This window comes from Lycorma delicatula, chromosome 1 (genome assembly GCF_047948215.1).
Source record: "Lycorma delicatula isolate Av1 chromosome 1, ASM4794821v1, whole genome shotgun sequence".
In the NCBI taxonomy this organism is placed as follows: domain Eukaryota; kingdom Metazoa; phylum Arthropoda; class Insecta; order Hemiptera; family Fulgoridae; genus Lycorma; species Lycorma delicatula.
The window spans coordinates 114,144,721-114,159,876 of NC_134455.1; the positions used below are offsets into that span (position 1 = coordinate 114,144,721).

The window sequence follows — 15,156 nt, forward strand, 5'->3', positions numbered from 1 at the left end:
TTTGTTTTGTTTGATTTAAGTACAATACAATTATTTTCATTCAATTTTTCTTTTAAATTATGTACTGTTTTTCTGTTGAAAAGTGAAAAGTTTCCCTCTTATAAGTATATTATTAATTTTATAAATGTTGTTACTAATAACATTACGTAATCTTTCTTTATCTTCTTCATTATGGCTAATTCTGTTAATATTCATTTCGGTATCAATAATAATATTTTTGATAATTTTATTTTTATTGTTATCAGGTAAATTAAATTTAAAAGCATTAGCTATTATTGATTTCTCATTATCATTAAATTCTACATTTGTTAGATTTATAAAATCATTATTATCAGAATAATCTAAAGTTTCATGTATTTCTACCAAACTCAAACTATTCTGCATTTCTATACCTTCAATATTGTACTTTTTGTTAAAATTATTGCTATATGAATTATTATTATAAAAATATCTTTTTCTATTATCATTTTTTATTTTAATCAAATTACCTATTTTTTTTTCTTTGTTAAGAGAGGATTTTAACTCACATATACATTGTACATATTTAATATTTATATTGTTTCTTTTATAACATCCCTGTTTCACTTCTTATTTTACTTTATATCTCTCTGCAAACATTTTTATTTTGTTTAAGGTTTTATTATATTGGAAATTCTTTGTATTTATTTTAGCACATGTGGGTATTATATTTAGTTTTAAACATGTTTTATTGAAATTTATTAATTGTATAACATTTTGTAACTTAATGTGCATTTTGTAAAAATAATAGGGCATTTTTGCCTGGTTGCCATTTATAATTAACTTAGCAAAACAAATTCTTTTGTTATTATATTTGTCTATATTCCCCACTGTAATAATTATAGCAAAGACAAAAGTATAAAAACAGTTTACCACCAAGAGTACAGAATTCAATAATACTTCTTACCTTATATCTTATGCTTATTGTTTTTTTTCGTAAAAGCGCTTTCAAGGGTTTCCCTCATCATCAGAAACTTTTTTTTTATAAAAATCACACATTAAATTCAAAACATTAAAATTATAAACATATAAAAATATGTTGAATATTTATAATACTCTATTATATAATATATTTAAATATTACATAAATATATTTATAATATTCAGTACTGTATGTGTAGCTAGCCAGATAACAAATTTTTAGTTTTTAATATTATGACTACATATTTTTATATGTTTATAATTTTAATGTTTTGAATTTAATGTGTGATTTTTTAAAAGAAAAAGTTTAAGTGATGGTGAGGGAAACCGTCGAAGCGCTATTACAAAAAAAAAAACAATAAGCATAAGGTAAGAAGCATAACTGAATTCTGTACTCTTGGTGGTTTTTACACTTTTGCCTTTGGCATACACACACATCCACCCACCCACTACTATGGATATTATTTCTTCTTAGATTTTCTTTAATAATTATGAACCTCAAGAAATAAAACATTTGTTTTACATTCTAAATTGGCTAGCAATTTTAATGTTTACCTTTCTGTAATGAAATTATACAGAAAAAAATCTAATTCAAAGCTTAAAGGAGCAAGAAGTTTTCATAATAGCTGTATACACTTTTGAAGATTTTTTAATTACAATACCATTTTCCCAGATTTATATAACCTTCAACTAAAATTAACTTCTAATTACCATCATTTGTGATGAAACCACCTGCACTTGATCAGTTAAGGAGTTATTCAAGTTAACAATTAGAAGGTAATTAAAATAATGATAATAAGTGTAATATAATAATATGGCTAAAATATGATTTTACTTACCCAGAGATCAGTATTCTTGAAGTAGGAACCATAATATTTAACAACAAAAGGACTATCACATTGTTGCATAATAGAAATCTCTTTAATGATTTCTTGCAGATCTGTATCGACTGGTACTTGCTTAATAGCAAGAACCTGACCAGATTCTTTATGTAAAGCTTTGTAAACACTACCATATGATCTGGAAAAACAGAAACAATCAGGTGAAAAATCTGCAATATTTTAATTTGATTTGGCTGTTAAGAAAATAAACTAATTTAATCGAATATTAAGGTTTCATTAACATGATTAAAATACCCTCAATTAGAGATTACCATTACGAAGACAACAGCTGTATATGCAGGATGATTAATTCACCAGTGTTGGTACATGTCGCCAGACAGCAGCCTCCTTAGTCATTCCGTGACATTTTATAAATATTACTCAAACATTCATTGCACTTAGTGTGGTTTCATTCAATTTTTTCTAGTGTACAGCTACTTTGTGAGGTGTGTTATATTAGAGAAAGAATATGTCAAAGAAGTGTGTAAATCATTCAGATAATTTCTGTTGTGTGTGTGATTTTTTGACATTTAAAGATCAAAGTTTGATTCCATTAGTAAATAAAATGTTATAAACTATGTTTTGGCTGATCAAGATAAGAACTTGTTCCCTCAAATCTGCTGTTCAACATATGTGAAATGTCTGACAGACTGGGCTAAGGTTATTGGCATGTGAGCTGTGCTATGTCCACGGTGCAGCTTGAACAAGATCATTCATCAGACGGTTACTTCTTCTTCCATCTTCTTCTGTATTAGACATAAAGTAGTAATTCCAAATTAAGTAGTAAAGTATTCAAATTTGTAACCTGCTATGAGGTCAATACCTCAGAATGAGGTCTTGTACCAAATTTTCCAACACGTCTATAAGATGAATCACAGAAGATGTGGCCCCTATCAAAGTTCAAAATGAGGAACAAGGTAATCCTACTTTTGAAAAAATCTCTTTCTCTGAACCTCATCTGATAGCTCAAGGCAAATTAAATGACCTTGTTTGAGATTTGAAATTATTCAAATGACAGGCCGAGTCTTTTGGGTTCTAGGCTGAAAGGCTGGAATACCTATCAGTATAAAGCCGGAAACACTAACGTGTGTTTCTTTTGTAACTACTTGGAAGCATTTCAAGATTTCTACTTTGAAGGAAATTGTAAAATCTACAGAGATGAATGTTCTTGGCAATACACATAAAACCATAGAGTGGACACTGTTCAGTGGGTACAACTTAGCTATAATAAATTTTGTTGTTTCTTGCAAGTGACAAGAAAGAACAAAGTGAGAAAGAAAAATCAGTTCATTTAGAAGGAATGCCCAAAGTGTGAATCAATTATGCCTACATAGAAAAATGTTGTACATTTCTCACTAGTCAACTCTTGACAAGCTTATTTTATTTACGCTTCAAATAAAAAAGGAGCTTTTTAACAATTCTGTTGACAATGGATAAAAATAGTACTGGGTAACATTATTTGAAGGAATAATTTTTGGAATTATGATGAAAAAAAATCACAGAAGGAATTTTTATAGACCACCAAATAAGAACATTAATTAAAGATGGAAAATTTAAAGATCCGTTAAGTCAAGCTGAGAAATTGGAATGGGGTATCATTTAAATGTTAATGAAATTTTTTTTAATGAAACTACCATGACTACTTTCAATCTAATAAGCCTTTTCAATCCTATTTACCATAGGTATTATTTACCATCATTAAAACACCTGACTAATAATTTTAATTAGTCATGACTTGGCTGACGAAGAAGCTCAATGCTAACGATAATTAATTGTATTTTAATAACTGATGATGAATCTATAGCATTTGAAAAGGCCTTATTAGATTGAACGTAAGATCACTCTTGCTTTATATCTGTGTACCTGGTGGTTTATAAATACTAATTATAATTCAACAAACAGTACATGTTTTAAAAAATATATATTCACATAATACACATTTTTTTCATACTTAACTTGTACTCACAAAAATATTGTGGGTGATAGAAAAAACTACTTACACATTTGAATTCATTAGATATTTTTCTTTTTGTGCCAAAAAATAAAAGACAAAGTTTAATTTTGTTCCCTTAGGTACACATACAGTTAAACTGAAAATCTAAAAAATAAACTCTTTTTTATGCAAAAAAAACTTACTGCATTTACAATCATCACATTACAGCTTTCATTCCTTGAAAATTAATTACACATTTAAAAGATGCTTTATAATGAAAAAAAGCTTCATTTTTGAGATAATTACTTAAAATTAGGTTTCAAATAAGAAATTTAATATGTTAAAATTTCAAGCTTTTTTTAAATTTTTATTTATAAATTTTATTTCAATAACTTCCCCCTATGAATCATGAGACCTTGCCGATGGTAAGGGGGCTTGAGTGCTCAGTCATACAGAGTAACTGGACCGAAGGTGTGACCATATCGGAGAGGTATCTGTGAAAGAGGGCAGCAGCTATTTCAGTAGTTGTTAATTAGGTCAGGACTCTAACGACCATATCAACACTTAATCTTCTGAGTACTGTACAGCTGAAAGCAATGGAAAACTACAGCTCTTTTTTTTCCAAAAAAAAAACAAAGATGGAGGCACCTTCCTTGGTAAAATATTCTGGAGGTAAACTAGTCCTCCATTCAGATCTCCAGGTGGGGAATACTGAGGAAGGAATCACCAGAAAACTAAAAAATAACATTCTACGAGTCAGAGCATGGAATGCTAGAAGTCTAGAAAAAGGTAGGTTAGAAAATTTAAAGAGGGAAATGAATAGGTTAAATGTTATCTACTAGGAATTGGCGAGGTTCAGTGGGAGGAAAATTACTTTTGGTCAGGTGATTTTAACTCAACCCACCGGGTTGGTCTAGTGGTAACGCGTCTTCCCAAATCAGCTGATTTGGAAGTCGAGAGTTCCAGCGTTCATGTCCTAGTAAAGCCAGCTATTTTTACACGGATTTGAATACTAGATCGTGGATACCGGTGTTCTTTGGTGGTTGGGTTTTAATTAACCACACATCTCAACTGAGAATGTACAAGACTACACTTCATTTATACTCATACCATCCTCATTCATCCTCTGAAGTATTATCTAAACGGTAGTTACCGGAGGCTAAACAGGAAAAGGAAAGAGAAAAGGTGATTTTAACTCGGCTTCAAATAAAGAGCAGACAGGAGTAGGTTTCATAATGAACAAGAAGACAGGGAAGAGAGTAGAGTATTTCAAAATGCATAATGACAGGGTCATTGTAATAAGGATAAAATCAAAACCTAAGCTAACGATTGTTAACGTCTACATGCCTACAAGTACCCATGATGATAATGAGGTAGTATGTACACAAAGAAATTGACAAAGCAATTAAAAACATAAAAGTGGATAAAAATTTAATAATAGTTGGAGATTGGAATGCAGGCATTGGAAAATGAAAGAAAGGAAATATTGTGTGTGAATATGGGCTGGGCAAAAGGAATGAAAGGAGACAGATTTATTTAGTTTTGCACGAAGTATAATTTAGTAATTGCCTACACCCCTTTTAAAAATCACAATAGAAGAATATATACATGGTAAAAGCTGGACGACAGTGAAAGGTATCAACATAGATTATATCATAGTTAAACTAAGATTTAGAAATCAACTCATTGACTGCAAAGCTTATTCTAGAGCAGACATTGATAGTGACTATAATTTAGTAATAATGAAATGTAGATTGGGTTTAAAAACCTGAAGAAATGGTGTCAGATGAATCGGTGGAATTTAAAGAAGCTTGAGGAAGAGAAGGTAAAAAAGATTTTTTGAGGAGGGCATTGCAAAAGTCTGAGTAAAAAAGGTAAGTAGAAAATACAGAAAAAGAATGATAGAATGTTAAAAGAATTTCTTAAATCAGCAGAAGCCAACTTACGTGGAAGAAAACAGGTATAAACCCTTGGATATCAAAGAATAGATTGAAGCTGGGATAGATGAACCTAAAAAGCATAAGAATGCTAGTGATGAAGAAGGTAAAAGGAACTACTGAAAATTAAGAAACACTATAATCAGGAAGTGCAAATTAGCGAAAAAATAGTGGATTAAAGAAAAGTGTTCAGAAGTGGAAAGAGAAATGATAATTTGTAAAATAGATGGAGCATACAGGAAAGTTTACGAGAATTTTGTGGTACGTAAATTAAAATCTAATAATGTGTTTAATGAAGATGGTACACAGATTTATAATACAAAAAAAAAGGTCGATAGGTGGGTGGAATATATTAAACAGTTATATGGAGGAAATGAAATAGAAACTGGTATTACAGAGTAAGAAGAGGAGGTCGAAGAGTATGAAAAGAGAGATATAATACTGAGATCTGAATTTAAGAAGAGCATTAAAAGATTTGAATGGCAAAAAGGCTACTGGGATAGGTAGATTGTACAAACTGGTGTGTAATATTTACAAAAAAGGGGAAGTTCTGTCAGACTTCAAAAAGAGTGTTATTGTCATGATACCAAAGAAAGCAGGAGCAGATAAATGTGAAGAATACAGAACAATTAGCTTAAATAGTCATGCTTCAAAAATCTTAACTAGAATTATGTACAGAAGAATTGAGAGAAGAGTGAAAGAAGTGTTAGGAGAAGACCAATTTGGTTTCAGGAAAAGTATAGGGGACAAGGGAAGCAATTTTAGCACTCAGATTAATAGTAGAAGAAGATTAAAGAAAAACAAACCAATATACTTGGCATTTATAGATTTAAAAAAGGCATTTGATAACATAGACTGGAATTAAATGTTCAGCATTTAAAAAATTTATGGTTCAAGTATAAAGATAGAAGAACAATTGCTAAAATTTACAGGAACCAAACTGCAACAATAATAATTGAAGAACATAAGAAAGAAGCCGTAATAAAAAAGGTAATCTGACAAAGATGTTCCTCATCTACATTACTTTTTAATTTTAACATAGAACTAGCAGTTAATGATGTTAAAGAACAATTAGTTCCAGAGTAACAGTGCAAGGTGAAAAGAAAAAGATGTTACAATTTGCCGATGATACAGTAATTGTTGCTGAGAGAAAAAAGGTTTTGAATTAACAATGAATGACATGGATGAAGTCCTAAGCAAGAACTATCGCATGAAAATAACCAAGAACAAAACGAAAGTAATGAAATGTAGTAGAAATAATGTGGATGGACCACTGAATTTAAAAGTAGGAAGAGAAAGGATTATGTAGGTAGAAGAAGAACTTTGTTATTTGGGAAGTAAAATTACTAAAGATGGATGAAGCAGGAGCGACATAAAATGTTAAATAGCACAGGCAAAATGAGCTTTCAGTCAAAAATATAATTTGATTACATCAAAAATTAATTTAAACATCAGGAAAGCATTTTTGAAAGTATATGTTTGGAGCGCAGCTTTATATGGAAGTGAAATTTGGACGATCAGAGTACCTGAGAAGAAAAGATAAAAAGCTTTTGAAATGTGGTACTATAGGAGAATGTTAAAAATCAAATGGGTGGATAAAGTGATAAATGAAGAGGTGTTGCCGCAAATAGATGAAGAAAGAAGCATTTGGAAAAATGCTAATAGAAGTGGCTGAAAACTTGTCGGCCACAACTTAAGGCATCCTGAAACAGTCGCTTTGATATTGGGAAAAATTGTTCGGGCAGGCAATGTTTGGAAAATGTAAAGCATATTGTTAGGGATATAGGATGTAAGGGGATATATCGAAATGAAACGATTGGCACTAGATTGGGAACTTGGAAAGCAGCATCAACCCAGTCAAATGACAAGCCAAAAAAAAATCTCTTTTTCTTGAGTTAAGTTTTCATCTTATCCAACTTTGTTCAACTGAGCGTGGATAAGGTCGTGGTGGAAAATGAGAGTAGAATTTTTAGCTCTTCAGCTATTTTTAAGATAATTTTACACTTTCTACCTGATTTGTCTGAAAATTTTTTCTTATTTTGACTATAGATATTTTTATGTTTATGTAAATATTGTTTTTCTGTTTCTATATTTTATATATTTTCTTCATTAACACTTTTTTTAAGTATCAAGCAGTGTTATATTAATTTCTCAGTATCTACTAATGATAACTATTTAAATGACCATCTATCTACTTGCAGATTGCAATCAAATTTTGCGAACGACTTTTGAGGGTTTTCTAATTTTCGTAGTTGGTAGTTGCTTTTGTAAATAGCCTCAATTATGTACAATGAAAAATTGGTTTCGAACTGAACCATATTAAATGAATGCAAGAGTTTATGATACAATTTAGGTAGCGCTACCACTTTAGGTATTCAGTAATACACTGTAAATAGGAATGTAATTTTCACACGTTACAAAAATTCCACATCATCTCATCCTTTGAGGCAATACCTAACAGTAGCGTCCCGAAGGCTAAAACAAAAAAAATGTAGACAGTGCTAATAGTACAGAAGGTGAAGAAGATGTACGTAAATTTGATGTTAAAACCCTAATGTTAAAATCAGAAGGGTGGATGATAAAATGACAAATGAAGAGGTGTTGTGACAAATTGACAAAGAGAGAAGCATTTGGAAAAATATAGTTAAAAAAAGAGACAGACTTATAGGCCACAAATTAAGGCATCCTGGAATGGTTGCTTTATGTTGGAGGGACATGTGGATGGGAAAAATTGTGCAGGTAGACAAAATTTGGAATATGTAAAACAAATTGTTAGGGATGTAGGATGTAAGGGGTATACAAAATGAAACGACTGGCACTAGATGGGGAATTATGGAGAGCTGCATCAAACCAGTCAAATGATTGAAGACAAAAAAAAATTACAATAACTCTGTCCAATTATAGTGTAGCAATTTTCTACTAACACCAATTAATTTAGAGTTTATCAGCAGAAACAACTGAAAATCTTACTGAGCAAGATTATACCATTAGCATGAGCGTTAGAATCTGAATGAAAATAACTGTACTTTTATCTGAATCTAAAATCTAGAAATGTGATAATCTCATAACAGCTTATTATTAATGGTGGCAATACTTGAAATAATAGTAAAAGGAGTAAAATAATAATGATGGAGAATCCTTCATATTAAAATAAAGAACACAGAAAAATTTCACTGTAAATTATTCTAATGCCTACTTAGAAATACGTTTAAGATAGTATAGCACTATGGACATTAGTGTGTCATATCATATTGGAATTATGCAAAAAAAATATGACTATTTTCAAGCAGTAAAAAATTATTTGACAAAATAACATGAATGAAAATATGGTTCTTGGACTTCTATATTACAGTAGTACGAATTTAGAAATTAAAGGCAGGGGAGTGTAGGAATTAACTAAAAAAACTAATAAGTAAAAAATTTTTATGAACGAATATGTTTTTTGCGCTTGTACAAAATTTAACCAACAATTCATGAACTTACATACATGTGTCTACTTATATCAGCCCAGAATTGGTCAGAAACATTTATGGAATCAGATTTGGGAGCATTCAATGGTTATTGGGGTTTAAAAGTCCCAGTGGGTAAAGGTTGCCAAAAGCTTGCACAAAAGTAAATGATGAAAGTAAATGGATATGTTCAGGTTATCAACAAAATCCATTTTCACTCTGAAATGAAAGCAGAGTTATTAATAATTTGTTTATTGATTTTTTAAATATATCTTTCTAACAGTGATGGATAATTCCTCCTATCATTCAGTATTTTAAAACAAAGAAGCATCATAGCAGTAATACAAATTATACACTATAATGGAGTTATGTTTCAAGGGTGTGTGTAGTGTTCTCTGTGAGACTAAACCCAAACATTTGGAATTAGATGTTATGACAAGTGAAACAAATCACTCAATTTTTCCAGTTATCCCTTACAAAAATGCCCATATAATCTTAGAGAACCAAGGTGGTAGAGACCCAGATGGCAGAAAAAAACGCAATTAAAATTAAGTGATAATGACAAGTTCTTTGACATTGCAACAGAAGAAATGCTGCATACAAAATGCACGTACATTGAAATTAGTCCACTAAAAAGAAACATTAAGAGAACATTTTTTAGACCTGATTTTAATATGTTTACAGAATGTCAGTGGCTCTGATACTGAGCAACTCTGCAGTTTTTGCATGCAGCAGAGCTAAATAATCTTAATAAGACGTAAAATGATGCGGACACCACATGACTTCCTTGTACGCCTATTAAATTACATAAACACATTTTTTTTAAATGAAAAGTATATAAAATTTTATTTCATTAATAACTTCTGATATTTTTCCATTTTTTTTTTATTGTTATTATTGAATTATTACTAATTGTAAAATTTTTTTTACCATCAGAGGTTAATAATTATTAATTAATCAATATATTTAAATTAAAAAAGTTACAAAAATTGGAGATGAAGGTGGATTTGAACTGATGTGCCTTCTCCTAGTAAGATCTAAATATTTCATTAATTAAAATTTTATTTGGCTATAACTCTGGAATCAATGAAAATAAGTACCACTTATGATATATTGTTGGAAAGCACTAAATGAGGGCTGCAGTTAAGAAAAAGTCCAAAATCCAAATTTTTTGGATTTTGAGCTTATTTGGCCACTTTTGGTACAGTCGATTGCAATCAAAAGAGGAGGTGCACAACTAGATGTTACAACAGTCCTAAATCCAAAATTTCAACATCCTACAACTAATCGTTTTTGAGTTACACGAGATACATACGTATAGACATCACACTGAAACTAGTCAAAATGGATTCAGGGATGGTCAAAATGGGTATTTCCATTGAAATCTTAAAACCAAAATTTTTTGCGATCACAATACTTCCTTTACTTCGTACAACGAAATAAAACTGATTTGCTTAAAAAATTCACTGTTTTTAAAACAATTATTCAACTGTATGTGTTTTTGAATAATATTGTAAAAGGATTTATACATTTTATTATATTAGCAAGTATTTGTATCGCAAACAACAGTTCACAACCCAAATATAAAAAAAAAAAAGAAAAGAAATATTCATTAAATAATGTTTACACACTGAGAATTTTCAAACAATTAACAATTGGGACCTTCTCTAAGCATTGTTATTATACACTACAAACATTTTTAATGCAATAAATAACTCTTAAATTTATCTAATTTTGAAAACAACATATTTAAATTAATTAAAAGTATTATAACTAAACTGCAGCATAACAAAAACCATGACTATATTGAAGAAATAAAACAAGGATTGTATTAGAACAACATGACAAATTTAAACATTGCTTTAATGTGCTGCCCAATCAGGTTACAGTAAGACATCTTGACCCCATAAGGGAAGACACCCGCCATGTGGCAGTTTCAGGTGTCACGCTGCCCCCTCCATACCCAGCCCTTATGGGCTTTACCGGAGATCATCTTCAAAACCTCGACAAAAGGCAACTCTCAGCATTGTTTCTTGCCTCAGTCAGGATGCCACTGATGCGAAGACCTCACATGTGATATTCCCATCGGTGTACTATTAGGAAATGAACTCTTTAAAAACAACACACATCTATGTTGAATCTTCAAACAAGACTGAGTGACAAGAAGGAACTGAAATTACATTGCTACTACCTACCTGATAGGTTAGATGTTGAGTTCAAAATGCAACCATAACATAACACAAAACAAGCTATAAAACTAAATAAACAAAATACTACAAAAACATCAAACCTTATAACACAAAGAACAACAAAACCATAACACAGAAAAAACCAGGCGGAACCCTAAATTCCCTTGGTAATCTGTTCTCTTGCCAGGTACCTGATGGAACTTTTAACAATTACCCATTTGGCCTGGTTTTTCCAATTCTCGCAAAGATCTAATATCAATCCGACATATTAGTCTATGTGCGCATAAGTTTTTATTTTGCGCATTTGTAAATTACATGGTATGTGTAATCTAGTTGTCCACAATTTGGAACTCACCTGAATCCACCAGGCCAAATCGCTGGCGTCTGTCTTGGAAGGCGCCATGACCAGAAAGAAATTGCATCACATACTTGTTAGGGTGAACCCAAGGGGTGTTCGGCAAAACAACAATGTTTGGGAAGAGATCATACGTATAACGTCCACTGTCTGCCTCATCCCATTTAGCCTGCCATAAAGCATTGCCATGCTCTTCTAAATCACAAATTTTTTCTGAAGTCAATTCCCCTAATTTCTTAGCAACATAATGCTGCTGCTTTCCTGATGCAATTAAATCTATCGGTTTCATGCCTGCAATCTCTAAGATTGCCTCCTATGAAATAGTACGGTAACCTCCTGTTACTATTAATAATATAAGGTGTTGAGCTCTTAATAATATATCCCAATAACTTACGTAGCCTATCCGCCCAAACAAGCGCGACAAATAGCATATTGCCTCGCACACGCCCTTGTACAGAATACTCATAGTCTTAAAATTAAGACCTCAATCAGGATTGACCACTCGTCGAATACCAAAGAAGGCACTACAGGCCTTCTCCATGACGTAATTAAGGTGCTTCTTGAACTGCAATGAAACTCTTTAACCTATATGAAACTGTCTTACAGTAAGACATTCCAACCACATAGGGGCAAGACACCCACCTTGTGACGTTACCGAAAGCCACACCACTCCCTCTATTCCGAGCTAGCCCTGAGAGGATTTATCGGAGGTCGTCTTTAGGCCTTCTAACTGATTACATCTCACAGTCATCAGCCAAGCCTCGGTCGGGATGTCGCCGATGTAAATGCCTCGGCAGACATTTGCATCAGTAAAATACAAATAAAATTTTTCCTTCACGTAGGCCTTAAACGGACATCTCCACATCCAACCTAACGTGATTCCCTCAAACTAACTAAACGAAACCGCGGACCCCGCGCCTAGTCCAAATCTGACAGCACCGTTCATGACTACAGTAAATGCCTCAACACCGTTCGTGACTGTGAAATGAACGAGTTGAAAGTTAAATCAGTGCTACACTTATACCAATAAAAATTGTTTTACGCAACATAGAAATTCAGAGCTACACCCAAATAAGTCGACCAAATTAAGTCATCTAACAAGGGGAAGGTAGACTAATTCCGGTCCATGCAGGAGCCGGGGACAAACTCCACACTCCCACTCGTTCCCATCATGGAGTCTCGCGCGGCATTACAAAGTCACAATCAGGACCGCCATCGGCGGAACGAATCCCACGCCCCCCCCGGTCGCACGGGCTACCATACCCCAGCAGCGCGGCCACTCCCGCCAGCGGGAGCCTCAAATCGAACCATAAACAATAACAATATAACCGTGGCACGATGACAGTGCGCCTACCTCCAACCAATCCAATGCCTAGGAATCCTAGCCACCCGGGATCCTGCCAGGATCAAATATCTCGACTAAACTCTCTCTGCAGACCTACACATCGCAAGGGCGCGAAGAAAACCAGCGGCTATAGACCAATACTCGCGGATCATCCAGTTAATGCAGAGATCCAGAAAGGAATGTATTCTCGCAAGTTCCCTAACAGCTCGTAAACGTTCGACCTCATATCGGGGACAGACACAGAGAACGTGGTCCACTGTATCATCAGTCCCGCAAACCGGCCATTGATTCGAATCCACCAAACGAAACCTAGCCAAACTCGCCCAAAAGGCACCATGCCCGGGGAGAAACTGTGTGATATACCGATTGGGGAAACCCATCTAATCGCACCTACATCAGACACTATAGGAAATATAATATGCATGTAGCGACCCGTGGGGATTCGTCCCACCTGAACTGCCAAAACGCAAAGCCCCGGTCTTCAATCTTCTGTTTTCGTTCTGACGTCAATAGGATTGCTGGAGTAAAATTCGTTCTGATCATGGGTTTGCTGGAGTAAAATTTTCTGGGTCTATAGTTAGGAATGGATTTGAATTAATTATTATTGTAAAAATAATTATTGTTATTGTTATTCCTAAGATGTCCTTTGTTGTAAAGTATGGGTGGAATGGAATTTTGTCAATGGATTGGAATGGAATTTACCTTGGAAATGTAGCGTTCCTTACGCTCATTAGCCAAGATATCTATTGGTTTGACTCCGGCTATAACACAGACTGTCTCCCGCGAGACTGTTCTATAACCGATAACAGCCAACAAGAAGAGTCGCTGGGCCCGCAGCAAAATGTCCGTGTAACACCTAAAAGCCAAGCAGTGAGCCCAGACAGGTGCATCATATAGCATAATAATCTCACTGACATCTTTGTAAAGGATACGCATGGTACGGTAATTCTACCCCCAATTGGGATTAATGATTCTACGGATTCCATAAAAAGCATCAGCGGCCTTTTTTTCTACATACTGTAGATGTTCCTTGAACCAAAAATTCTCATAAAGGATAACATCCAGGTACTTTTGAGCCGTAACATACCGAATTGGGAGACCAGCCATCCGAACCCGGATTCGTCGGGAAGCAGCCAATCGTCCATTAAGCAACATTACTGTGTTTTTTTCTGGGATGGAAATCATCTATGTTGGAGACTTCACAGTCGGAGTGTCTCACAAGCATGAGCAGCTCGGAACTCTACCTCGTTACGCAAATCCCCTTCAATAAGTAGCAGCGCGTCGTCAGCATATTTAACAGTAAGATATCCTGACCCCGCATAGGGGAAGACACCCTCCGCCACCCCCTCCGTTCCGAGCCCTGATGGGCTTTACCGGAGGTCATCTTCGAAACCTCGGCTTTTGACATATTCCAGTCCGCCTCAGCCAGGATGCCACCGATGCGAATGCCACGAGTGACATTCCCATCGGTATACTACTAATTAATGAACTCAAAACAATTTCACACTACTCTTAAGCACGTCTGAAAATACCTAACTTTTACAGTAAGTCAGTTTTATACAGGTTAAAGAGGTTTAATTACCTTTGAGTGAAATTCAGAAGTAGCAGCTATATCTCAATATATCAGCAAATACCCGACCATACATTCATGTTCTTTCTTTAAGAGGAAGGATGTTACTGGTGGGTGTGTGTGTATGGATTTATTTATGCAGCACTGTAGAAGCAAACATACAAAATAAATTCTTTGTAAACATACAATTTTTTTATAAGCTGACATTTTAACACAATGTTTTGTTTTTTTTAACTTCTCTACTCCCCTGGGCCGGGCTTGATGGTATTACGCCACCCAGGGGAGTATCCGTTACTCTAATAGGCCCTCCCCACCTACCGGCATGGCAGGTCCGGCCTACCGGTTGGAGATTTTTTTCCCTTTTTTAACTTTGTCCTTTACAACAACACACCATACCTATGTGTCGTGATGTCCTGTTTGGATCTTTTTCGTTTTCTTTTTAAACCTGATATATTTTTTAAGAAAACCTAACAGTCAACCCAAGGAGTCCTCAGCGGCTCATCGAAATCAGCACACCTCAGCATGCTGGCTCTCACCGTTGAGGCTGTCCACCCAAAC

The 15,156-nt window shown here is 33.8% G+C and overlaps 1 protein-coding gene across 5 annotated transcripts in view; it reads right to left on the reverse strand.

The window, feature by feature from the left end:
* The window catches only part of hpo (serine/threonine-protein kinase hippo), a 161,920-nt gene that overhangs the window by 69,279 nt on the left and 77,485 nt on the right, over positions 1-15,156 (reverse strand). For all 5 annotated transcript variants that reach the window (XR_012755626.1, XM_075359461.1, XM_075359471.1 and 2 more), the window contains exon 3: positions 1,779-1,959. Coding sequence is in view for 4 of the 5 variants with exons in the window: in XM_075359461.1 (XP_075215576.1) it covers positions 1,779-1,959 (181 nt within the window). In the remaining variant the exon portion in view is untranslated. The remainder of the gene's footprint in view (positions 1-1,778; positions 1,960-15,156) is intronic.